The sequence below is a fragment of the Emydura macquarii genome, unplaced genomic scaffold (assembly GCF_026122565.2).
Source record: "Emydura macquarii macquarii isolate MOO-44397 ecotype Brisbane River unplaced genomic scaffold, CSIRO-AGI_Emac_v2 contig_2676, whole genome shotgun sequence".
Lineage (NCBI taxonomy): Eukaryota > Metazoa > Chordata > Testudines > Chelidae > Emydura > Emydura macquarii.
Window position 1 is genome coordinate 28,377,191 of NW_027132813.1, and position 25,833 is coordinate 28,403,023.

Below are 25,833 nucleotides of genomic sequence, written 5' to 3' on the forward strand. Positions count from 1 at the left end.
TGCTGCTTAGCCATCAGTCTCTCTGCCCTCAGTTCTGCTTCCATGTAGCTGGGAGGAAAACTGTCCTGCTCAGCTCCATGTTGGATCATGTGAATTGTGGTTGGCACAGAATTCTGTGGAGGTGGATCATACTCAGTACATACGGAATGCTCAGGGAATTTTTCTGCCAGCCACAACAAACTTCTGAGATAGTAAATTTATATTTTCAGAGATTTATAACTCAGCTAAATTTTCAGAGACAGAAAAGGCACAGGATGAGAAACCAGCTTCCTCCATATGCACACACGCCCCTCTACCAAACATTAAGTCCCTATCCCAAAGCATGGAGGTGCCATAGCTTCTCAGCAAAACAGTTGCAAGAATTTTTAACATGGGTAAAGCAATGTATTTTGCCCCTAGTCTTTGAAACAGATGAGCCATTTTTGCTGAAACTTTCCCAAAATATTCATTGTGAGGCAGAAATGAAAATTTCAGTTCAAACAGTTAATTTGGCAAAGTTATCAGCAACTGATAACAGAGCCTTATAATGGAAAACATTAGGCAACCTTACCTATAAAGTTTCTGCCAGCTCCACTTACAAAGCGTGTATGTGTATATTAAATGTTCAAAGCTGTCCGCTAATTTTGGGTACCCAAGTTGTTACAGCAGTTGGAGGTCTATGAGTGTTCAGTACTTTAAAAATTAAGCCTTGGGTGACTCAAGTTTTGCATCAAGAGATTGAGACATCCAAAATTGGGCAGTCATGAAAATTTAGGCCTAATACAATTTGAATGTTATGTTATTTTTTCCCCAAAAGTAATTGCCTTTATTTCTGATCATGTCTGTTCTTGTTTTGTGTTATTTCTTAACAGATGACTCAGAGGTGATACTTGTACAACTGTTTCAAGTTTGTTCCTACAAGATGTGTTCCACAAATCCAGCAAACTGGGTCACTTTTGATGATGAGCCCCTCTTTCAATGTCCTCAAAAATCAGTGGAAAATCATAGTACCTGTAAAGCAAATGGTCTTAATCTCAGTCTTGCTAATGTGCACGAATCTTCAAGTAGATCATCTTCTGTAAGCAGCACTCCACTTTCCTCTCCTATAGTTGACTTTTACTTAAGTCCTGGACCTCCTAGTAACTCTCCACTTTCTACACCTACCAAAGACTATCCAGCAAGTCCCTGTATCCCCAAATCAGGGATTCACATCCTTTATCCTATTCCTGAATCGTCATCAAACATTAATCTTCACCCACCACCTGGGACTTGTTCTTCCTTAGCTTCTCAGAAACTGAGCACTGCAGTTAATGTTAATCCAACTAAGATTTTAGTGCCTAAACAAACAGTCCTGGATGAAATAAATCCTACTCACCAAGAAAGCTTCAATAAAATAGAAGACCAGTTGGAATCGGAACGCTTCCAGTATTTTCAGAATGACTGTGCTTTTTCAAGTCTGTTTTGGCAAGAAGGGTGTTCAACTAACATGTCTCCCTATAATGTTGATACACAAAGAAAGGATAAAAAACTTGGCAGAAGTATTTGCCATACTAAAGAAAAAGACACTTGCCATGATCAGAAAAGCCTCAGTCAGGATTCCTTCAGCTATATCTGTGAAAGGCTTGAACATTTGCAAAATGATACTTCAGATGCTATGGGAAGCCTGTCTGCCCCCAGCATACATGCATGGCATAATCTCTCCGCTTTCATTCCACACAATCTCTTCAGGAGCCAGAAAAAAGATGGTTGGCCTTTCATGCTGAGAATTCCTGAGAAGAAGAATATGATGTCATCTCGGCAGTGGGGTCCTATTTACCTTAAAGTCCTACCAGGGGGCATTTTACAAATGTACTATGAAAAGGGCCTTGAAAAACCTTTCAAAGAATTCCAGCTCCAACCACACTGTAAACTGTCAGAACCGAAGCTAGAGAACTGTAGTGTTTCAGGAAAAATCCATACCGTGAAAATTGAAAATGTGTCTTATACAGAGAAAAGGAAATACCATCCTAAAGCAGAAGTAGTCCATGAACCAGAGGTGGAGCAGATGTTAAAGTTAGGAACCATGGATTACAATGACTTCAGTGACTTCCTTGCAATAGTTGAGGAAGAGTTAATGAAGCTTCCTGCCATTTGTAAACAGAAGAGAAATTATGAGGAGCAAGAAATGATACTAGAAATAGTGGACAAGTTTTGGGGGAAAATCACTAAAGCAGAAGGAAAACTTGTAGAAAGTGCTGTCATCACACATATTTATTGTCTGTGTTTTGTGAATGGCAATACTGAATGCTTTTTGACTTTAAACGATCTAGAGCTCCAGAAAAGAGATGAACGTTATTTTGACAAGGACCCGGAGAAGAAATGGATTGATATTCTTGACTACCATTTCCATAAGTGTGTCAAAACACATGAGTTTGAGCAATCAAGAATTATTAAGTTTCCACCCCTGGATGCCTGTAGGTTAGAACTGATGCGGTTCAAGACACTGTATAATGGGCAAGATCTTCCATTTTCTTTAAAGGCTGCAGTAGTTATCCAGGGAGCATACATAGAACTTCAGGCTTTTATAAACATGTCTTCTACTGCTCTGATTCCAACAAGTTTGCATTCTATGAAATACTGTGAAAATGTCATGATACGCTTTCCAGTTCCTGCACAATGGATCAAAGCACTTTGGACCATGAATCTCCAAAGACAGAAGTCCATAAAAGCAAAAATGAACAGAAAAACATGCCTTGGTTCTTTACATGAAATTGAATCTGATCCTGTAATTCAGGTCTCAATTGGAACAGCAAAATATGAAAGTGCCTATAGGGCCGTAGTGTGGAAGATAGACAGACTTCCGGATAAAAACTCAAGTAAATATATTCTGCATTATCAAAATAGTATTTTTTGGGTACAGCATTTCTACTGCAAGAACCTGGTTCTTCTCTCACACTGATTTTATATTTGTGTAACTCCACTGACTTCAGGGGAAATGCGCCTAATTTACACCACTGTAAGGGCCCAATCCTAGGGCAACTCCCATTGTCTTCAGTGGGAGCTGGACTGGGCCTTTTAATGAAAGGAGAATTTGGCCTAATGTGTGTTTTCTGATGTGCAATTTCATCCTTTACTGGATGCTGGTAGCTTCATCTTCAATACTTGTACTACTGTAGTGTGCCTAGAGCCCCTAACTGAGACCGGGGCTCCATCGTTCTAAGCACTCTGTAAACCCACAATAGGAAATGGTTCCTGCCCATGAAGATCATACAATTTAAAGAGACAAGACAGACAAAGGGTGTGATGGGAATCAAAAACAGATAGATGAAATTATTTGCTCAACATCGCACAGTTGGTCAATGGCGGAGCTGGGACTAGAATCCAGGGGTCTTGAGCTTGTAGCATCTTTTTGCCAAGAGATAGTGTCAGTGTAGTTAGAAGGTGCAGCGGTCTATTGAGTTTCACCATTGATGTGTTAGCTTTCCTTGTGAAAGCACAGCCATCTAGTACCACATTTGTAGACTGACTAATATTCTGAGTTCATATTCATATAAAAATATCTACGCTGACACCAAAATGCCCTGGGTTATATTCCTTCTCTGTGGTGGTGGTGGTACATTAAATAAATACCCACTGCAAAAAAAAAAAAAAAAGGGGGGGGGGGCGGTGGGCAGTTAAGCCTTTAATCATGCATGTGGAAATTGTTCATTTTTTTCCACTGGGGAAGCAAGTTAACATAAGTTCATTCGGGAAAAATAAAGGAGAAAAATAGGAGAAAAAATATGAATAAAGATTCCTTTTTAAAACCTTATTTTTAGTGAATGTAATATTGCCAGAAATTATAACTTCTAGAAATATGGCTACAAGGAGTGGATTAACAAATAGATCAGGATAGCAACATAATGTGTATTTTACCACCTAGCAATTGAAAGTACATCTTTAAAAAGACCAGCAAAACTTTAACCCTATTAAGTGCAGCTTTCATTTATACTTTAGTACAAAGTCACCACCTCCAGGCAACAGCCTTCCCTGTGAGACCTTCCATCACTGAAAAGTTTAAATTTTAAACTGTTTTTAAAAAAGCAAATAAACTCTTTAAAATACTTCTTTCCCATTTTTAACTTTTATAACCTATATCTGTAGCCCTTTATAAGGGTACTTAGGGTTTAAAATAATTAGGATGTTAAATTTTCCCTGTTTGGGGGTGTGTGTGTGTGGTGTGTGTGTGTGTGTGTGTGGTGTGTGTGTGTGTGTGAGAGGTTCTTGTAATGGAAATATTGACAGCCACAAAAAGGAAGAAAATATTAAACTTTAAATTTAAATTGCCTCAGCCAGTATGTGGGTTGCCTATGCACCTGCCTACTCTTTAAAATATCATCTCTAAATGCTCTTTTTCTGCTTAGGAAAGCTCTTTTCTTCCAAAGTACTGCCTGTTGAAAATGAATGAAAATATGTTCCATTTCTTAATAAAGGTGCTGATGACACTGGCAAAACAGTGTACAAATAGATTTCTAGTAAATATGCCCTCCCCTTCCCAGTACCTCCCAAAAGTGAAAAAAATTAAATATGGACAAAATTCTGGTTACTGTAATTAGTATGCTATACCCTATTGAAGTCAGTGGGATTCCTTATAGGGATAAGGTGAGCAGGATTTGGTCCTATGGCTGTAAAATCATTATGTAGTCACTGTGACAATGTGAGGTATCACAGTGTTATCAACAGATAAGAATCAGATTAGTATATTGTTTTAAAAAAGTATATTAACTAATGACATTGCATGAAACATTCTTGCATGAGTCAGCAGTGTGCCCTGGTTGTCAAGAAGGCTAATAGCATATTGGGCTGCATTAGGAGGGGCATTGCCAGCAGGTCACGGGAAGTGATTATTCCCCTCTATCCGGCATTGGTAAGGCCGCATTTAGAGTATTGTGTCCAGTTTTGGGCCCCCCACTACAAAAAGGATGTAGACAAGTTGGAGAGAGTCCAGCGGAGGGCAACAAAAATGATTAGGGGGCTGGAGCACAGGACTTATGAGGAGAGGCTAAGGAAACTGGGCTTGTTTAGTCTGCAAAAGAGAAGAATGAGGGGGATTTGATAGCAGCCTTTAACTACCTGAAAGGGGGTTCCAGGGAGGATGGGGCTAGGCTGTTCTCGGTGGTGGCAGGTGACAGAACAAGGAGCAATGGTCTCAAGTTGCAGGGCGGGAGGTCTAGGTTGGACATTAGGAAAAAAATTTTCACTAGGAGGGTGGTGAAGCACTGGAATGGGTTACCTAGGGCGGTGGTGGAATCTCCATCTTTAGAGGTTTTTAAGCTGAGGCTTGACAAAGCCCTGGCTGGGATGATATAGCTGAGGTTAGTCCTGCTTTGAGCAGGGGATTGGACTAGATGACCTCCTGAGGTCCCTTCCAACTCTAATATTCTATGATTCTATGATTCTATGTTTAGTAGAATTAGCGCTTGTATACTTCATAGGCTGCAGTCACTAAAGGACAAGATCTCACGCGCTTGAGCAGTTCTGGCACTTCATTCAGTACAGGGCACTGATACCCACTGTAGAAAGACTGACCCACGAACTCAACTGTGATCAGGTACAGGGAGGCTATCAGGTTTGTTCCATCCCAGCTTTCCTCTCCCTTTAAGTAGGGAAATGCTATAAGAGTGGCAGGAAAGACATGGTGCATGATGCTTTTGAGAAGGCTGGGCTCCATGCCCAAAGGTCACAGGACTGGACTGAATCTCACCTGAGCAATTTTTCTGTGTTGTTAACTTACTTTTCTTTTGTTTTATAAACCATCTTGAGGAAAAGATTCTGCAGATAGACAGTAACTGCTTGTCTTGTGCTGAACCTAATCACCAGCTTAGGATGGTCTATCGGTATATGGATGACAATAGGACAAGTGTAGTAAAGTACTATATTAACATTCATTTTTACAGTTGGCCCAAAATGTAGCTTGTACCTACCATAGAGAAGATTCTGGTAAGGTTGAGAAGCAGTTTTCTAATAGAAGTGTGTCACTTTTGGCTTTGATCTGTGGCTCATGGTTTATGGTTCCTCCTGCGCATCCCCTTTCAGTTCCGCCTGCTTTGGCTATCTGCCAGCGTAATTGGGGTTTGTGATGAATATTCCCCTCTCTGCCCTTGCCAGCTGTCCAGGCAACCTTCCTGCTTTCAGTGAGACCAAGAAGAAACTGAGGGGTGGAAGTGGGGCTAGGGACTACTGAGTAGTTGGCAAGGGGAGAGGGAAGGAGTTGCAGCATCAGAAAATGCTACAGGTGCTGAGGAAACAATCCAGGTCAGGCTGTGCGAAAGGACTGGAGCTGGAAAGTGATATGAGGAAGGATAGAAATTATTGTTAATTATTTGTATTACTGTAGCGCCTAGGTGTTCTAGTCATGTACCACAACCCCATTGTGCTAGGTGCTGTACAAACACAGAGCAAAAAAAAGACAACGGATGAATGCAGACAGAGGGGAGAGAACAAGGACACAGTAGTGGACAGTAAGATGGGCATTGGTCTCAGCACACTAATGGCATAAACATTATCAAGTTTTTCCAGCTTTTACAGCAAAGGCATTTTAAACTGAGTTTTGAAAGATGATAATGAAAGAGCCTTGTGGATGTTTATGGGGAGCTCCTCCCAAATGTGAGGGGCAGCATGGGAGGAAGCTCAAAAATTTAACGTGGGCAGTGGAAGCTGGCATCAAGGGGAGATCAGAGGCAGGAGTCGACATCTCAATAACAAATGAGAAATGAAATATGATGGGGGTTGGAAATTGAAGAGGAGGAGGGGGAATAATGGAATGCAGGGGTGGATGGAACTGATTAAAAAGAGAATGGACAACAAAGGGGGAAATTTGTGGAGAGAATTGGGAGGATTGATGGGCTGGGGAGAACTGATGGTTTTTCCTAGTGGGGTCCCTGTGTCCACACTAGGGTTTTTACCAGTATAACTATTTTGAAAAATACTTTGAGGGAGAACAAAGGGAAACCTCCCTAATTTGGGATTCAGCTCAGTCACATGATCTTCAGTGTGGACTCCAATCTTCCAGATGACATTTCCCATCCTCTTTTCTCCTAAGCAGCCAATAAATAGCCCATCCCCACAACACCTAAAAAAGGAATGGGGAAATTGAGCGGAGGTTAACTCCTTGTTCACCAAGGCCCAAATTATACTTGCCACACTGCCCAACACACAATGCCTTAAAAAATGGTAGTACCAAAAATTAATAATGCATGTGCAAGGATAATAGATATGCAAGAAATGTTTTAATTAATATTCTTACTTCAGACCAGAGTTAAAATGAAGTTGGGGGGGCTGTTTATTTTTTGAGGAGACGGTACATTTAACTAGATTTTCTTTTGGTAAATTTGCTGTTAAGTAGTTTTAATAAAAATACATGTATGCACTTTATAGATAAAAGTAACTCCTTCAGACCATCAAAATTGGTAACATAGATATTATTTTCTAAAATTTATTTTAAGACGTTTTCCTTGCTAGAAGCATTATGGGTGAACTTGTTAAATGCTCATCATTGGGAATTTTACCATTGACTTCAGGGAGTGCAGAGTTAGGCCAATCTCTCTGCTTTTGAAAATCCTGTCCTTTATGCCAAATTTCATGCTGGATTGTGTTTGCTACAAATTAAAACCCATGAAAATATGGGTCTGTAGTGGAAGTTCTGACTGAGATTCAATTATAGTGTCAGAAATATAGATAATTATCTTACTTGAGGATAAAAGAGTTGGTTAATAACAGGGTCTTGAGTAAGACTTCGTGATATCTGAAATATTTCTGAAATACTTTTAAAATGTTACATTTAAGTATATCTATAGTTCATATGACAGTGTAAGGTTGTAAAGAACTAACAAGAGAGAAACTGTTTCCTGATGACAGTGATTACTTCTACAAAGTAAAGGGCCACTTTATTTCCCTTCTCCCTTTGTATATGGGATAGGTAAATCAGTTTTCCTTCGCTGTCTCACAGCTGGTCACATGCATTGATGCTATGGGTAATTGCTTTGACTACTTTCTTTTGAAGGTTCATTTTTGCCTTATGAATTGCTGATGAAGTTGTGAATATAGTTCACTGTGTGTTGATGATGCCAACATGACAAATAATGTTAAGCATATAATCTTTTCCTTTACCTTCACATATATTTGGTTTCATCCTCCCTGTTTATTGGCTGCCACTAAGAAATGTAAATTCATAAAGAATGGGCACTTTTATGCCTACGGTTTGACATGTCATTTACTGTAATGGATGAAATCTAAACCTACAGTCCCATTGACAAAGTATGGCCAATCCTCTTTCTAACAATGCTTTCCTGCCTGAAGCCAAATTGTACTTAAAGTACAAAGTTTCTCTCTGTGCTGTGCTGACACTTTGCATGCTTTAAAAAAGTTTTGGGGAGGAAGAAAAAAACATCACTACCACTTAGTTTGTTCTGAAGAATTTGCAGAGGCAGCTGTGATGGAACGAAAAGAATCCTCTATAATATTTTGCTTGAACTCACAAAGCAAACGTGCTGATTTCAATGCTTTTGGAAACCTAGGCGTTCACCCTGAAGTGCTTGTGTCCTAACGAAAGGAAAAATGAACTCCTCTGCATCTCCCAAGTTGTTGTTTTAAAACTGAAGTATAGGATCCAGGAACAGATGAAGGCAATTTGGCTCTAACCCCTGTGCAGCAGCTGGAGGCCCCATGCCATTGTAGAAAGTCAGGGACAGTGGCATGAGATTCCTCCCCTCCATTTTGGAAAAGCAAAGTTGGCAGCAGAGGTCCCCTCTCCCCCATCTTGGAGAGGTGTACATGGTAGCAGCAGGCTCCCCCCAGACTTATCTCAGCAGTTGAGGTGTACCTAACTTGGCCAGGTGGCGCTCTGCACTGCACTCTTGTCCTCCTGCTATACTCTTAGGGGGGCATTGGCAAGCTGCCCAGAGCAGTGGGTCTTAGGCCATGTCTACACTGTAAGTGCTACAGAAGCATAGCAACAGCACCATAGCTATGCTGTTTTGGTAAACTCATAGTGTAGATGCAGACTACAGCAATGGAAAGGGTTTTTCTGCCAGTGTAGTGTCCACTTCCCCCAGCAACAGTAGCTAGGTCGATTGGAAGCGTCTTCCATCGACCAAGCTGTGTGTACATTGGGCCTTAGGTTGGCATAGCTATGGCACTCAGGGTGGATTTTTTCACTCCACTGAGTGCCATAGCTATGTCGATCTAAATTTTAAGTGTAGACCAAGCCTCAGAGTTAACATTCCATTGAGATGCATAGGGTAATTCATCCATCTCAGGGCTGTTGTTTCAGGCTCTTGGCAGACAGCACTGCATGGTTACACTTGGGTCATGTTTTCAAGCATTTCTTTGCACCCATGAGAGATAGAAACTGAATCATTTTTAAAAGGAAAGCTGAGATTCTAATGTAATTACTTGGGTCTAGGAGCCGAGGCCCTAGGCACAGGTTTATAGTGCCTATCCCTTAATCCAGCCCTCTACGGATTTTGGTGACCTTTGTGCAAATTGATTTAAAAGAGCTATGATGACTGCTGTAGAAATACGTTGAAATAGGCAGAAAATGATAAAGGGTGTAATCTTGTGCCTAAATACCAAAAGATTAGGCATTTTATAAATAGCTAGATAGATAATAGAGTAATCTTGCATTATATAGCAACTATAATTTACTAAAAGATCGTGCTACCATACCTAGTTAACAGATTAACCATGTACTAAAAATGGAGAGAAATTAATGAACTGTGATTTTTCTTTTCAAAGGTCCAGATCATCCACACAGTCTGTCTTACAAACTAGAACTTGGATCAGACCAGGAAATACCTTCTGACTGGTATCCATTTGCTACTGTACAGTTTGTCATGCTTGATGCATGTGCCTCAGGGACTGAAGTAAAATCGCTGGGCATAGAGAGTGATGTTCAGCCCCAGAAACATGTGAACCAGAAAACTTGCTACAACTGCCAGGTATTCTTCACTTCTTTGCTTTCTGCTGTCTTTTTACTCTAATACACCATTTACAAAGTGTGTGTGACTTACATTTTAAGCATATGATCTTGCATTCATTTATTTGTTGGCTTAATGGCTTTGAACATAAGAAGCATTTAATAAAAGCATATCCTTTATCTGAATACACGATTCTTAGAGATGGGGCCCAAAGCAGACAAGCAAAACCAAACCTCCCTTTTCCCCTTCAAACAAATTTTGGGTGTGGTGATTTGAAATCCATTAAATCTTGAGTCCTGTGTTTCAGGCCTCCATCTCTAGGCCTTGATTCTGCGGCCACTGAAGTCCATGTAAAAATCCTATTGACTTCAGTAGTGCATGATCAGGCTTCTAATACTTCTAATAATCATTTGCTAATGTTGTATGTGTGTATGTGTTTGTATACATGTGTGTGTTTATATATATTTTTTCTAACCATAGGTTGAAATTGAAAAGAAGTGGATCAGGCTGGATGGAGAAGACCCAGATAAGGCTGGCAACTGCCTAATGCAATAAAAGGAGACAAGAGGCATTCTAATATACTGTTAACATGTTTTTTAAATATGAAAACAACTGAGGAAAATGTTAGTGGGAATTAATTTCCAAAGTATAAATGTGTTGTAAGAAAAAGTGCATTGATCTAGTGTACGATAAATGCAGTAGTTGAAATGCACTGCTCACAATTTCTGTAATGCTTCTGGGTCTGATATTGCAAATTGTTAGTCATTTAATTAAGCTTAATTCAAGTGAGCAGCCCACTGTGGGATTACTGGTGTGAGTAAGGATTGATCGTACAGTTCTAGGTTTGCAAGACTGAGCCTTTAGTGTACAGACTGTAATGTATTTCTCGGCAAAGTATCTATCACTTGTGAGTGGTCTCACGCTCCATGTTGAAAACAAATGTTACTATTCTCCAAAAGTTCATTTCAGTTGGCCATCTGGGCATTTAACAATAAAAACATCCAAAATACTTAAGGCACATGCCAGCACGTGGGTAGGACACAGCAGGGTCAATTGCGTATTTGAGTGCAGTTCGTAAATACTATATGTTCCTCTCCATGTTTGTGAGCAGCACAGGCCATACACTTATTTCCCAATAAGAGCCTCCACATAAAGTGGAGTGAGAGAACGTCCTCAGGAATAACACTTCTAATTCTCTCCCTTCTGGGGCTGCTAATGTTGCTCTCACTGTTTCCTCTAGGATTGTTCAGGTCAAAGTCTCAGGCCAAAGGGCATGGCAGGGTTGATTGAAATTCCCATGCCAAGGTGAGGCTAATGTATTTCAATGCCTCGGACAATGAACAAGGCCTGGCTCTCGCTGACAGAAATCAGCATAGCTCCGGTAAGTTCAATGCAGCTATGCTAATTAACACCAGCAGAGAATCTGGTCCTATGAGTTGTTAAGGTGGCTAATCACTACCAGTTGTTTTTGTTATTTTGGACGTCTTTCAAGTTCAAGTACCAAATGTTGATTTGAAACTAGAGCCTGTACTTCATCTCTGCCTTGACAAACTGTAAGACAGAGGGGAATGTAAACATACATGGAAAGTGAGATTTGTCCTTACGTTGCCAGCTATAAAGGAATTTGCTGCAGGGAAAAAAATGTTGGAACAAGAAGACTTGCCTGATATTGGAGGAAATCATGGTTGTAATTTTTCAAAGGTCAGTGGCAGCTTGAACTATTGCCTACATACCACAGTGTTAACCAAATTTTGAATGTGTTGATTGAATTTGGGACGCATCTTCCTGCTTCCCCTCATACTCTGTCTCTTTTGGATCTATCTGTGTGTTGTACTATGAGGCTAGAAGAGAGTCTGATTAATTCAAAAAGATGTTGTTTTCTTACAGTTCCCTTAAAATTATCCTTCCTCAGAACCTAAATCCTTTCAGAATAAAAATATAATAATGCACTAAAATCACTTTATATTTTGTCATTGCTGTAACTGTTGGGACGCTAACTAAAAATTCACATTAGTGTATTTCCCCAAAGTGGAAATACTCAGGATAGATTATGAATAAACTATTAATGTGGGGAAACAGAAGTCCATATCACGAACTCAGTTCAGCACAACTGACTTTATTCCCCAATTCGAAAAAGAATGAAATGGATAATCGATTCTTCTCTAATTCCTAAGGGTCGGTTCTAGGTGTACAGTATTACCAAAGTTCCATCCCAAATAGTCTATTATGATATTTTGGCTTCTTTATAAATCCCATTTTATTGGCAAATTATGTTATAATTTCAAGTGAGCACTACATTGAGATACTGTGTGGCAAACTGTTTCTCAGAGGGTGCATTTTCTGTATATGTTTTGACTTGAAAAAGCTATTAACACCTTCAAGTCATATTCAAGTAGTTTAAATATTATTAATCCATTTGTTTTATTCTTATTTAATTTTGGTTTATTTAGTTATCTGTTGAATTAAATGACACAGTGTACTCTAGGACAACATTTATTTTGTTGAAACAGAATTCTGCAGTTCATTTTGATCAATCATAAACACTGACCTACAGTACATGTACAGTACAACCTCTTCCAGTACCGAAGGATAGATGAAGCAAAATACTCTTCTGCTTAGATGTATAGCATGGCCACCTGCACAAGTCATTCTCATATGAAGGTAAATTTGCATGTCCTGTTCTGATTATTGGTTTGACCTTGTCAATTTCAAGTTCAGAAACAGTCCAGTGCTTAAAGCCTGGCCCTTTAGGAGCATGCTTTGACCATTAGCCCCTGTTTTCTGCCTTTGCAGATAGGAGCTGCAGTCCTTTTTCTGTTCTCTGAATTCTCTGCCCTTATCTCTGTTTGGCTACTGGGCCTCCCTTCTTCTTTCTGATCCTTGGCCTGCAGCACCTCATCTTTGGTACCCTCACAGACCAACTCCTTTGGGATCGATGGCTTTTTGTTGTGTCATTTGCCTGCTATTCCCAATGATCTGCCTAACAGGCAACTGGTAGCACTGGAGCTTCTCCTAGTCTGGTCCCTCAAAAAAAGGCCTACAGCTTTCCCTGGCCTAAGCTGTTTGCAGCTACTCCATAAGTCTCCTGACCCATTGGTGAGTCTGCCTTGTGTCTACTATGGTGTAAAAGAGAATGGGCCCTAAATTTCTTGTTGATCCATTTATAACAAAAGATCAGCATCACAAAAATCTTGAATTTATAGCTTAGGCCTATGAGTCTCTCCATTGACTTTAATAGGAATTGGATAGGGATCTTGGTGCATTCATTCCAAAGCAATATATCTACATGGAAAGAAATGTAGTCTGCTTCATGCAAAGTTATTAATTTTTAATTCTCCTAATTAATTCAGCCAAAGGCTACACAATTTCAAATTGATGGTCATATTTATACTTTAGGGATATATATCCTTTAGGGATTTTGTGTTTTTAACCCAGAAGAAAATTTTTGCCAGTCTGGCTTTATTTTGTTATGATCAAAGTTCTGATTTTTTAAGGCTTAATTGTTTAAAATTTCCAATGAAACTCCTGTGGGTGGTGACACAATGAGTAAATTCACTGGCTTTTCAGCTTAAAAACCCTGGGGTTCATATGTTTGGGGAGAAAATTCACACTAGGGACACCTGGTATAATCAGGCACGATGATCAGTATCTAGTCAACAGTAGCGCAGGACTGGAAGTTACAAGTCATCACTGAAGAGTATTGACAGAGTTGTGTGGGGAAGTTAGCACAGCATGTCTGCCCTATGCTCGGCTCCAACAAATGCTATGGGTACTTAAATTCATCCAGCTACATTGGTCACTTAAAATGTCAACGTTTATTAACAGGTACCAAAGAGCAATATCGGTGATACTTCAGTTGTCTCCTACTCTCTCTCCTTTGCCAAGTGGCAGCAGAATTTGGGGATCTTGCTGGTGAGTTTTACATTTGGAGCAGAAATCACTGGTGCAGAGTAGGGTATTTTCTTAGTGTAATTTGTTTATTTACAACAAGTACACAAGTGTTATTTGCTCAAACAGAGGCGGTAACAAACTGGATTTCTTTTCACAGCATTATTATGTGTGACAAGCACTTGACATACAGTAGTTATGGGCTCAGTCAAACTCCCATTGAAGTCAATGAAAATCTTTAAATTGACACAATGGAATTTGGATCTGAGTCTCTAACAATAAGGAGAAACAAAGATTAGTAGTTATGGACAAAGAAATGCCCAGTAGAAAATTCTTGGCTCTTATAAATAAGCATCCTGCAATGCTTGTGTGTTTCAACTAGGAAAGAGAACAAAAGAGAGGAAACTGATTGATTGTTACTGGATATCCATGTAGCAACCCTATAATACTTGTTGATGGTTCTCTAGCTGCCATTTCTATTGCCCTTCTCTAGACAGGAATATGATAATGCATTCCATTAAAGGAAGTGCCACGCTGCTTGTTTTTTGCATATTTCTAGATTATACAACATTAACTGTCCAAACTGACCAACATTTGAAAGAAAAAAAAATGTATGCTTTCATGTGTTCCATCTAGTTAAGCCTACTTGATATGACATAATACTTTTTCGCGTGCTTGCTCATGTCCATTCTATGTCAGGTGTATGTGCGCTACATGCACCGGTGCCAGAGATTTTTCCCTTAGTGGTATCCATAGGGCTAGCTCTAGCGCCCTCTGCAGTGGCGTGCATATGCGCTGGTATAAGGGATGCTGACCCCCTTCCCACAGTTCCTTCTTACTGCCCGTGATAGTGCTGGAAAATCCTTGCCTTGGCAAGCAATACTACCAGTGGTTTCATCTTTTGCTTTAGGGTATAGAGTTTTGTTAGATAAGTTAATTAGCTAGAGTTAGCAATTTATATATGGTTGTAGTTAGTCCCGCAGGGATATAGCTCCAGAGACTGGGCATGCCGTGGTTCCAGGGCTTCAAACCATGTGCTTCATGTAAGAAGCCCTGCCCATAAATGATGCTCACCAGAGCAGTTTAAGTGAGACCCACATCCGGGATAAGTTCAGGATCTGCAGAAACTTCAGACCGCGCACTAAAAAGGACCAGGACATCGGGTTAAGAATGCTCCTGATGGAGTCAGCTCTTAGACCAGACTCCAAGCTGGGCCACTCGGACTCTGCACCCAGCACTTCGGGGTCAACTCAGAGTACCCTGTCTGCACCGAGTTCATCCCAGCCCCGGTCACCATCCCTGGTATTGAAGAAACATCATAAGAAGCTGCGCGCCGGAAGAGGGCATTCCCTGGCCTCTAAGAAGGACAAAAAGGGAGCAGGGACAAGCCTGCTGAGATCCATGCTGGGCTGCTCATCTTCCCTGGAGCTGAGGTCAGCTACAGCCTCTCCCATCAGAGCTCTCAGTCTTCCCTGGGACCCGCCTCTGATTCCTGGCAGCGGTAGTGGCACTCAGCACCTCGCAGTTCCATCACACCTGAGGCCTTTCAAGTGGCCAAGGACTTGCTTTCACTCCCTGGCCGCCCACTTTTCGGGAGGAGAGACCTCTGTGCCAGGATCCCATGCTGGTACCACCGGCTAAGAATGTCTCCCGGTGCAAGCCCATGATGGGGGGCCTGCAGAGATTCCTGATGCCGGTCTCTGGCCCCTTGTCGGTCATCGATGCTCCGGTAGTGGTTGCTGGAACCTGTTACACCGGTCTCGTGACCACCGACTCAATGGCCTGGGCCATGACAATTCTGGAACCCATGGGGATTCCCTTCTGCCCCAGGGTTGCAGGTGCAACAGTCGATCTCGGGAACATCTGCGATGCTCAGTGGACAGTATCGCACCCCTCCCACCCTCCAGACTTGGATGAGGAACCAGACCAAGCTGCGGAGGCTACAGTGGTAGCCCTAGAAGAGGCAACCACAGCTGCAGAAGAACAGTCGCCCACTCCACCCTCGCCTGATGAGATGGTAGTGGGTCTTTCTGCCACGGTCCTGCAGGACAACTTTAGAGCGCACCAGGAGCTACTCAAGAGGGCAGCCGCAACTTGTGCTTAGAGGCAGAGGAGTTGAAGGAGTCTGCTGACGCGCTCTTTGATATCCTGGCAGCAGCAGCACCTTCAAGAGTGGCCCTTCCCGCACATGAAGCAGTTGTTAAACTTGTCAAGGCCTTATGGCAAACTCCCTCCTCTCTGCCCCCTACATCTAAAAGGGTCAAGAAAAAATATTATGTGCCTGCCAAAGGGTTTGAATATCTCCTTGCCCCAGAAGTCCAGGCAGGAATTTGTGGTCATATTGGAGGAGGGTGAGACAGTGGCTTGAGCTTCTCTACAAGCAGCCTCTGACACGGCCAGCTGGATGGCAAGAACAACGGCATCAGCCATCTCAATGAGAAGGACCTTGTGGCTGCAATCATCCAGCCTGTCTGCAGAGGTTCAACAGACCATCCAGGACCTCCCCTTTGATGGTGCAGTGCTGTTCTCTGACCAAACTGGCGCCAGGCTGCACAGATGAAAAATTCCAGAGCCACTCTCCACTCCTTAGGCCTGTACACTCCACCTGCTTCCAGGAAGCACTTCAGGCCCCAGCAACCACAGTGGTTCGCATGCCAGGCCAGGAGCGAGCCCTATAGGAAAAAGAACAGGGTCTATAAGAGCCGTCAAAGTCAAACCCCTGCCAGCACCTCCCAGTTGGGCTCAAGGTGCTACCAATCCTGAGGAAGGCAGGCCTTTTGAGGGTGCTCCTGGGGGTAACCTAACAGACTTAACCCAGGATCCAACCCTCCCCTTCTTTTCAAACCACCTTTCACCCTACCTTTCTGCATGGGCAGCTATAAAGTCGGACTAGTGGGCGCTAAGCACCATTGCACTGGGGTCCACTCTTCAGTTTATTTCGATCCCGCCTTCCACCCCCCACCTCCATGCCTCTTTAGGAACCCTTCTCGTGAGCAATTTCTCATCCAGAAGGTGCAAGCTCTCCTACAGGTGAGGGCTGTAGAGGAAGTTCCATGCAACTGAGAGGGAAAGGGTTCTACTCCTGTTGCGTTCCAATCCCAGAGGCGGCCTTTGGCCCATATTAGATTTACATCACCTCAACAAGTATCTCAATAAGCTGAGGTTCCATATGGTCTCCCTGGTCTCCATCATCCCCTTCCTGGATCCTGGAGACTGGTTCACTATCCTTGACTTAAAGAATGCATACTTCCATATTTCCATTTTCCATGGCCACAGACGGTTCTTACGGTTTGTGGTGGGAGACAACCACTACTAATTCATGGCCCTTCTATTTGGCCTATCAACAGCGCCAAAAGTGTTTACAAAATGTATGGCAAAGTTGTGGCCTACCTCAGACATCAGGGAATACAAATTTACCCTTATCTCGATGACTGGGTTATCAAGGGTCATTCGAAAGCTCAGGTCCAGCATGGTATCATGGTACTATGGGCCACCTGCCAAGAGCTGGGTCTGTTGGTAAACAAACAGAAATCAAATAAGTACCAGTGCAGAGGATAGGGTTTATCGGGGCAGTCATTGACTCTATCCTGGCCAGAGCATCTCTGCCACAAGCCAGATTTCAAGCCATATCAGAGCTAGTCACCCAAGTCAGTCACTCGCTCACCACAGTGAGAGTTTGCCTCAGACCTCTTGGGCACATGACACCATATACTTATGTGGTACAACACGCAAGGTTACGCCTCAGACCACTCCAAACGCGGCTAGTGGCGGTTTACTCCCCGGCAAGACACAACCTTGACATGATCCTTATGATACTGCCTCAAATACTTACCTCATTGGTATGGTGGATGAATCCTGCCCACGTGGCAAAAGGGGTCCCCTTTTCAGCCCCCTGCCTGATGCTCTCCTTGGTGTCAAATGCCCTGGACTTAGGGTGGGGAGCCCACCTCGGCCCCCTCAAGACCCAAGTCCTCTGGTTCACAGAGGAATTGACATTGCACATAAACATCAGAGAGCTTAGGGCAATTCCACTAGCCTGCAAAGTGTTCCTTCCCCAGATGTTGGGGAAAGTAGTACAGGTGTTGACAGACAATACGGCATCAATGTATTACATCAGCAAGCAAGGGGGAGCAAGATCCTCAGTCCTCTGCCAAGAGGCACTCTATCTGTTGGACTTTTGCATGGAACATGCGATCCACCTAGAAGCCTCATACCCCCAGTGATCAAGAATACGTTGGCAGATTGCTTCAGAAGGTCCTTCTCTTCTCGCCATGAGTGGTCTGTACCACCCGGAGGTAGTCAAGCTCATCTTCCAGAGATGGGGAACTCCCCAGCGGTGGACCTTTTTGCAACCAAGCAGAACAGGAAATGTCACCGTTTCTCTTCCCTGCAGGGGCTCGACAGTGGCTCACTTCCCAACGCAGTCCTCCTGCAGTGGTCAGAAGACCTGATATATGCCTTTCCACCGAACCCTCTCATCCACAAAGTTCTCATAAAGATCAAGAGGGACAAAGTGCAAGTCATAATGATTGCTCCAGCATGGCCCTGTCAACACTGATTCGGCATGTTGCTGGATCTAGTGGTGGCAACCCCTTGGACACTCCCGGACTTTCTGGACTTGATTTTGCAGGACCACGGTCAACTGCTGCATCCAAGCCCTCACCTCCTTACATCTGATGGCATGGATGGTGCATGGTAAAACCTTGAGGAGCAGGCTTGCTCACCCAAGTTCAGAAAGTCCTTTTAGAAAGCAGGAAACCCTCCACTAGGAACCTGGTGAAATGGAAATGCTTCTCCTGCCGAGCGGCTCACTGGAACTTCTTCCTGACCCAGATGCCATTACACTCCATTCTGGAGTATTTACTCCATTTGAAACATCAAGGCCCTGTTGTTGTCAATCAGAGTACACCTAGCAGTAATCTCAATGTTTCACCCACGTGACCAGGGCAGATCAGTCTTCTCCCATAAGATGATGGCCAGCTTCCTAAAAGGCTTGGAGAGGTTCTTTCCACAGATCAGGAACCCAGTTGCCCCATGGGACCTCAACCTAGTCTTGTCCAGACTCACTGGGCCTCCCTGTTAGCCCATGGCATCCTACTCTCTTGTTCACTTGTCGTGGAAGGTGACCTTTCTTGTAGCAATCGCTTCGGCAAGACGAGTTTCCGAAATCAGAGACCTAACATCAGAACCTCCTTATTCTGTGTTTTACCATGATACAGTTCAGCTGCGTCCTCGCCCTGCATTTCTACCAAAGAGGGTATTACAATTTCATGTCATCCAGTCTTCTTTCCAAAGCCTCATAGCTCTAGTGAAGAGACACCTGCAGTCTTTGGATGTCAGGTGAGTACTAGCTTTTTATACTGAAAGAACTAAGCCCTTTCAAAAATTCACCCAGCTTTTCATCATGGTTGCAGAGTGAATGAAAGGTCTACCAATTTCATCCCAGAGGATTTTTCCTGGATTACAGCCTGCATATGAGCTTGTTACAACTAGGCAAAAGTCACACCCAGGCCCAGCCTTACCGCTAGGCAAAATGGGCAAAAAGTAAAGGGCGGCAGCTGGGCTGCAGCTGCCTGCCTTCCGCCAGGTCCCAGCACACAGGCAGGACACAGGGGCAGCCGCCTGATCCCAGCAGGGAGGTGGGTGGCTGTGTCTGCTCCCAGCCGGGAGGTGGGCTGCAGCTGCCCACCTCCCACCCAGCAGCACGTTGCCCGGGCTCGACATGCAGTCGGGAGGCAGGCTGTAGCGCCCTGCCAGGTCGTGGTGCATAGCCAGGATCCTGGGACAGCTGTCTGCCTCCTGCCCGGTCCCCAGGCACAGCTTGGAGGTGGGCAGCTGTCTCTGCTCCCAGCTGGGAGGCGGGCTGCAACCTCCCGCCCGGTCCCCGCGGTCCCCACTCACAGCCAGGACCCTGGCAGCAGCCACCTGCCTCCCACCTGATCCCCGCTCCCAGCAGGCAGGTGCGCTGCAGCCGCCTGCATCCCGCTGGGTCCCGGCGACTGGTGCTGGCGGTGGTCAGCAGCTGCCCTGTCCCCTCCCAGAGCTAGGCTCCCTCCAGCTGCCCCTGGCTTTCTTGTTAATTTCACTGCTCTAGCCCAGTGGTGAAATTGACAAGAAAGAGGACACCCCCTGCTCAAATTTTTCAGTTGGGGGGGGGGGGGGGTGCATGTTTTTATTTTGCCTAGGGTGGCAGAATATGTTAAGCCGGCGCTGGTCGTGCCTCCTGACGCTCTGCCAGCCCATTCCACAGGCTTCGTTAGCAGATTTCATAGCTTAAGTTGCAATACAGGACATTTGCAGGGCCGCAACATAGTCTTCTATTCATACTTTCACATCCCACTATGCCATCACTCAATTGGCTCGGGACAATGCTGGCTTTGGCAGAGTAGTATATTACAGGTGGCACCTATGTGAACTCCTGGCCTACCTCCAGAGGTACTGCTCGTGAATCACCTGACATGGAATGGACATGAGCAAGCATTTGAAGAAGAAAAAACGGTTACTGACCTTCCGTAACCATTTTTCTTCGAGGTGTGTTGCTCATGCTCCATTCCATGACCTCTCTGTCAGAGTTCCGGCCAGAAGGAACTGAGGGGAGGGATCAGCAGCGCTCCTTATACCAATGCATATGTGTGCCACTGCAGAGGGCGCTAGAGCCGGCTCTATGGATACCACTGAGAGAAATATCTTAAGCAGCGGTGCATGTGACGCCCGTGTACCTGACATGGAATGGACATGAGCAACACATCTCGAAGAACAGCAGTTATGGGAGGTCAGTAACCATTTTTTAATTATAATTTTTTTTAATTATAATTTTTAATTATATCTGTCTTAACTGTATTTGTCTTTGCTGACCAACAGCTATAACTATCTAATTACTCACATTAGTAATATTCAGCTGTCCTTTTTGATAATTTATAAATAACTATAAATCAATATTATTCATAATTCAAAATAATTTTGTTCTGTCAGTATAAGTACAAAACAGATCAAACTGATAATCCTGTAACAAAATATTGTACCCTGCATATTGATTTTTTTAAATAAAAGTCATATTTCAAACTAGCACGGTTTTTGTTTTTCCTTATTGAATATTTTAATTAAGGTGATTTTATAGTTAATAGAATTAAAATAGATAGTTTTCTTTATCACTATGTATAGCACCTTACCATTAAGAGGATTTCATTCTATATGAATGAGTGTAGGGTCATTCCTCCTGGGTTTTCAATACTGCTGGGTAAACTGGATCACTGGGTAGCTGGACTTTTAGCACAACATGCTAAAAATAAGACTCCCATGGCTCCTCCTATCCAACATTTCCTCCAAATTCTCTGAGATACTTGACCATAACCTAGAGAACAAACACTTCCTAAAATGTTGACAAGTTTTATGGACAACATGGAATGAATTGTTATGGCCTAGCAGTACCACCATGTGGAAATGTGTGAATGTGCCAGAGATTTGAAGGCACTTATTTCAAAGAATTGGATTAACAAAGCATAAACACCCAGGACTAAATTAACTCCTGGCAAAAAGAGGCCCTCAGTGTTAATGGTGTAATTGAATAGAACTTCTTAGAAGTGCATTTAGATCCTAGAGAAAAATGTTTCTGAACACAAAATTAAATAATTTAGCCAACTAAAACCAGGGATTAATTTACCTAAGAAACATGTCTCAAACTATACCTCCAAATCAGACAACAGATTAGACAATTTCCCCAGTATCTCACAGGAACTATACCTGTGAGAATTTCCTGAAGATTGAAACTATTTGCACATTCATCATAGTTGTCATGCTATCCTGTATTATTGAAATTGCCTGTCTTATTGAAATCAGCAGACCACTCTCTGATATACTGAGAAATGTAGTTAGCATCCACAATGCCAATTACATTAAACCCAGTGAATCACTTCATACTAAACGATCTTGATATCAAGCAAATATTGTCTCATTCCCTTGTACTTTTGCTATATTGAAATCAAACTCCAGAGAAGATAACCATCAGTAATTCTACATCTAAATGGTAAATGAGTCACTGTAACTCAGTTTAGCTGCACATGTGCTCATTAAAAATTAACAACATTTTTGCTGTGCTTCTAAGTCCTTAGTGTGGCAGCCAATCTGTTCAATGAAGTCTTCCTGCTGCTCTTTTGGAGTGGAATGTGCACATAACAGGTACATTGTGATCTAGAGCCAGAGTTGGTGCTAGGCATAAGCAGACTAAGCACTTGCTTAGGGCCCGGAGCAACTCAAGGAGGCCCCCTATTTGCTTTTTATTGTGTGTGTGTTGGGGGGAAGGGGTCCAAAAATATTCCTGTTTAGGGCCCCCAATGGGCTAGTACTGGCACCATCTGGGATAGTTTATTCAGCATAGCTCCCTCATGGAAAAGCTGCTATTACTATTCATCTTTTACATGCATTATGGCAGACCTTGGGGCTGCAATGTTCCAGGAACTGTACAAAGAGATCACAATTGATGATTATGCAATGTGGGCTACATATAAATCTCTGTGAGCTATATGATAAATTAGGTGTGTGGAAAGGAGTGCTGTGAAATTGCTGGAATACAAATAAACAGGTTAAACTATTTATTTTTGGAACACTTTTCTGGTACAAGTTGTGCCATTATTTTAAATCCTACCTTTTTTTTTTTTTTTAGCAGCAGTTGAAGTTTGTAAATTATTGCCATAATAAACACGACATGTTATAAGAGATGTTCAAACCCAAAGTAGAGAAGCCTCTTTGGAAGAAATAATAATTTAAAAAAAAATTACATCCTGCTTTCAATTCTACTGACACCAATGCGACTGCATGGTTCTACTTGTGGGTAAGAATTTGGGCCATTATTAGCAGTCTCCCATCATACAGCATTGTGATGAATCTGTTGGCTCAATACAGGGTACACTTTCCCTCCCACTCTCCCCTTTTGAGAGTGACCTGACTGAAAAAAGATTGAACTACAAGACATCCTGTGAGGGGCAGGAACCCAGATCTTTATCTCGCTAGTAGAGAGTACGATCAAAAGTGACGAGGATCAGAAAAAGGAATTGGCAGGCAGAGGGCTAGCATGGGTGTGTGAGCAGCAGCATGGGAGCTAGCTGCAGAGAGAAGGCCAGGTCACACAGCCTGATGCATGAACCACAGCTAGAGAACAGGAGGAGCATTTGGCCTGGAGGACTGAGAAGAAGCTGGCCTCGAACAGGACTGAGAATGGAAGAACAGCCTTGTAGCAAAGCAGTAGTGTAGCTGTGAGAGACCAGGAAAGCTATTGAGTACTGGATGTTGGAAATAGCTGGGCTAATGATGAGGGAAAGAGTGGCTTGAACACTTAGCTGGGGAACAGCCAGGTGTGAAAGAAGCCTCACACAGATACTTTGTATGTGTGTGCATAATGGGGGGGATGTGGTGTGTGTGTGATCACCAGCAGGAGCTGTTCAGCCATGGACGAAGAGCAAATCAAGACAACAGGGACCACCAGTGAGACAATCACCCAAAGCCCAGAACATCAGAAGTAGAGCAAACCAGACGTGTGAAACTTATTTTCCTCTAAAATGGGTGGGATTAAAGAGGCAAGTTAGGTTTTTAAATCTAAGGAAATCCAGAAGGCCAATCATTGTAGCCTTGTTGGACTGTCCCTAGAGATGGACTTTCATGTGTCAAGAATTCATACTTGATGTAAAGTAGAAATGATTATTAAAATACAATTATTAGAAATTAGAACCTAACCTCTTTAAACTTGAGAATCTAGAGAGGTCATCTAAAGCCAGAAGTCAAAACAATTTGGCCAAGAATCACTGTCTGGAGGGAAGAGGTGGCATGTTCTCTCAGCTCAAATCAGCAAGAACTATTTACACGTTAACTGAATCAACTTCAGCAGAGCAGCAGGTTCAAAGAAGACACACTGAACACTGACTGCTAATTATGTTGTTAGTGTTAATGGTGTGGGGCTTCAGACATGGTCATATAAATTCAAATAGTTCCATATGTCATACATGAAAATGGAGTTCTATACAATATTGAATGAAATGGCACATACAGTTGGGTATTGGGAACCCAAATCTGTGCAGGAAAGGGAGATTAATCCAGTTCCACAAGTAAGTGCACCTGCACAAACATTAGGCTTCCCAAGAACTATATGATCAATATGGCAATGCAGCTTAACATCGTTATGTCAAAGGTGCCCTGGGATGATTCAGGTGGCATGAGTTTCATAGGAAGAAGTCACGGGAACTCACTGTGCCATGGGACTCTGAGAACCTGACAGGCTCAAGCACAGCTTACCAGTGCGGGAGCAACAGTGAGCCTTTAACAGCCCGTGAGGGGCCAGTAAACCATATTAAAGGTGTGAGCATCTTATTTTCTGCTCTCTCTGTCATTAATTTTTTTTGTGCATCTGTCTAGATTTACTGAGCCAAGGGGTAGATTTATTTTCATACACTTTATTTTGATATGGTATTTTCCCTTTCTTTCTATAAATGTTGGTTTTATTTGAGATCTTTGTGGTCAGAGACTGGGATGAAAATTCATGTAGTATGTCCCTTAGACCTAAATAAACCACTGACCTCTAAGAAAAGGTTACAAATCAAATTGTAAGGTTACAAATCAAATTGGCTGAAAATCAAGGGCCAGAGGAATCTGTTTCATAAGGGAGGAATCTTTCATAAGGGAGTAATTATTTCCAGGGCTACAGTCAGTACAAAAGAGGTAGGGTGTGGAGGAGAAGCAGTGTTGCCTAGTGGATAGAGTATTGCCCTGCAACTCAGGAGATCTGGGTTTTCCTTTTGGCCCTGCCACTAGCCTGCTGGGTGACCTTGGCCAAGTCACTTTATCTGTCTGTGCCTAAGTTTCCTAATTTCTAAAATAGGGATTCTAAAGCACTTTGAGCTCTATTGACTGAAAGCGCTATATTTAAGAATTAGGCAATAATAATAATAATACAATGCATGGACGATCAAGGAAAGACCACAGATGAGAGACGTTACCGTGGCCAAAAGTGACAAGGATTTATCGTCGTCATTCAGAGCCGAAACAAATCTTAGTATAAGTTTTCTGAGCACAAGTAATCTGATATTAAGGGTTTGCACAGAGTCTAGTATTTGTCTGTCAAATGTGTGTTTAACTGTATCTGTGGATATGTTGCTTTTAAACATTTTTCTTTGGCTTTATTATTGTTGTCTCCAGGTGGTGTTCCAAAAAGATGCAATAAGAATTATTTGACAAGGACTCTATTATGGCTGAGAATTACTGATTGATTTTTTGCAGAAGGAATACATTAAAAATAGTTTTAAAATGACAGTTTTGATAGTAGCAAATACCAGTATGACAGTCCTCTGCAGAAACACTGCTTCCTGTTGATAGAATCACTATGGCCACTGTTAAATTGATGAACTCAAATCTACTCCTCTTTAAATTAGTGAACTCAACTCCAGTCATGGTAGATTGGCATTGATGAGAACAAGTTCCTCTGCTATTTTTTAGCTTCGAAGCCCACAGAGGTGCAGTATGAAGATCACCCACTAAACTAAATATCTCATAATGAGATCAAATGCAATGGGAAATATGCTGATTTTTGCCCTCCCAGTCCACTCCAACCCCTAACAATTCTGTTCTCTTCTACAGTTATATACAGTTATTTTGTAGTTCTTTAAAAACAGAAAAATGAAGGTCCATAGTCATCCTTCCCGTTCATCTATAGCGGGTCCTTCGTGGTGGATGGGTGCAGAGGGGTTGCTGGCATGATATTCTTGGAGATGGACCAGTAGGATTTTAGTTCTCCTTCCTTGAAAGACAGCAGCAGAACAGGTCTAGATCAATGTGAAGGATCTTCATGTTTCCCTCTCTAAGGCTAAGGGAGCCAAATAGCTGGAGTAATTAGCTGCAAGTAGGTAGCAGTTTTAGTCAGGTGGTGAGGGATTTGGACAAGGATGCTCTCTTGGTTTGAAAAGGATAAAAGCAATAGAGGACAGGACAGGGAAAGAGACCTGGTGGAGTTGAAGGAGATGCCAGTGGGCGAAAAGTGGGGAAAGTGGAC

The 25,833-nt window shown here is 42.7% G+C and overlaps 1 protein-coding gene across 1 annotated transcript in view; it reads left to right on the forward strand.

The window, feature by feature from the left end:
• Positions 1-20,867, forward strand: part of STON1 (stonin 1) — a 45,340-nt gene extending 24,473 nt beyond the window's left edge. Inside the window, exons 2-4 of the mRNA XM_067565114.1 lie at positions 852-2,834; positions 9,733-9,935; positions 10,395-20,867. Coding sequence (XP_067421215.1) covers positions 902-2,834; positions 9,733-9,935; positions 10,395-10,469 — 2,211 coding nt within the window. The 5' untranslated portion in view covers positions 852-901 and the 3' untranslated portion in view covers positions 10,470-20,867. The remainder of the gene's footprint in view (positions 1-851; positions 2,835-9,732; positions 9,936-10,394) is intronic.
• Positions 20,868-25,833: the final 4,966 nt, after the last annotated feature.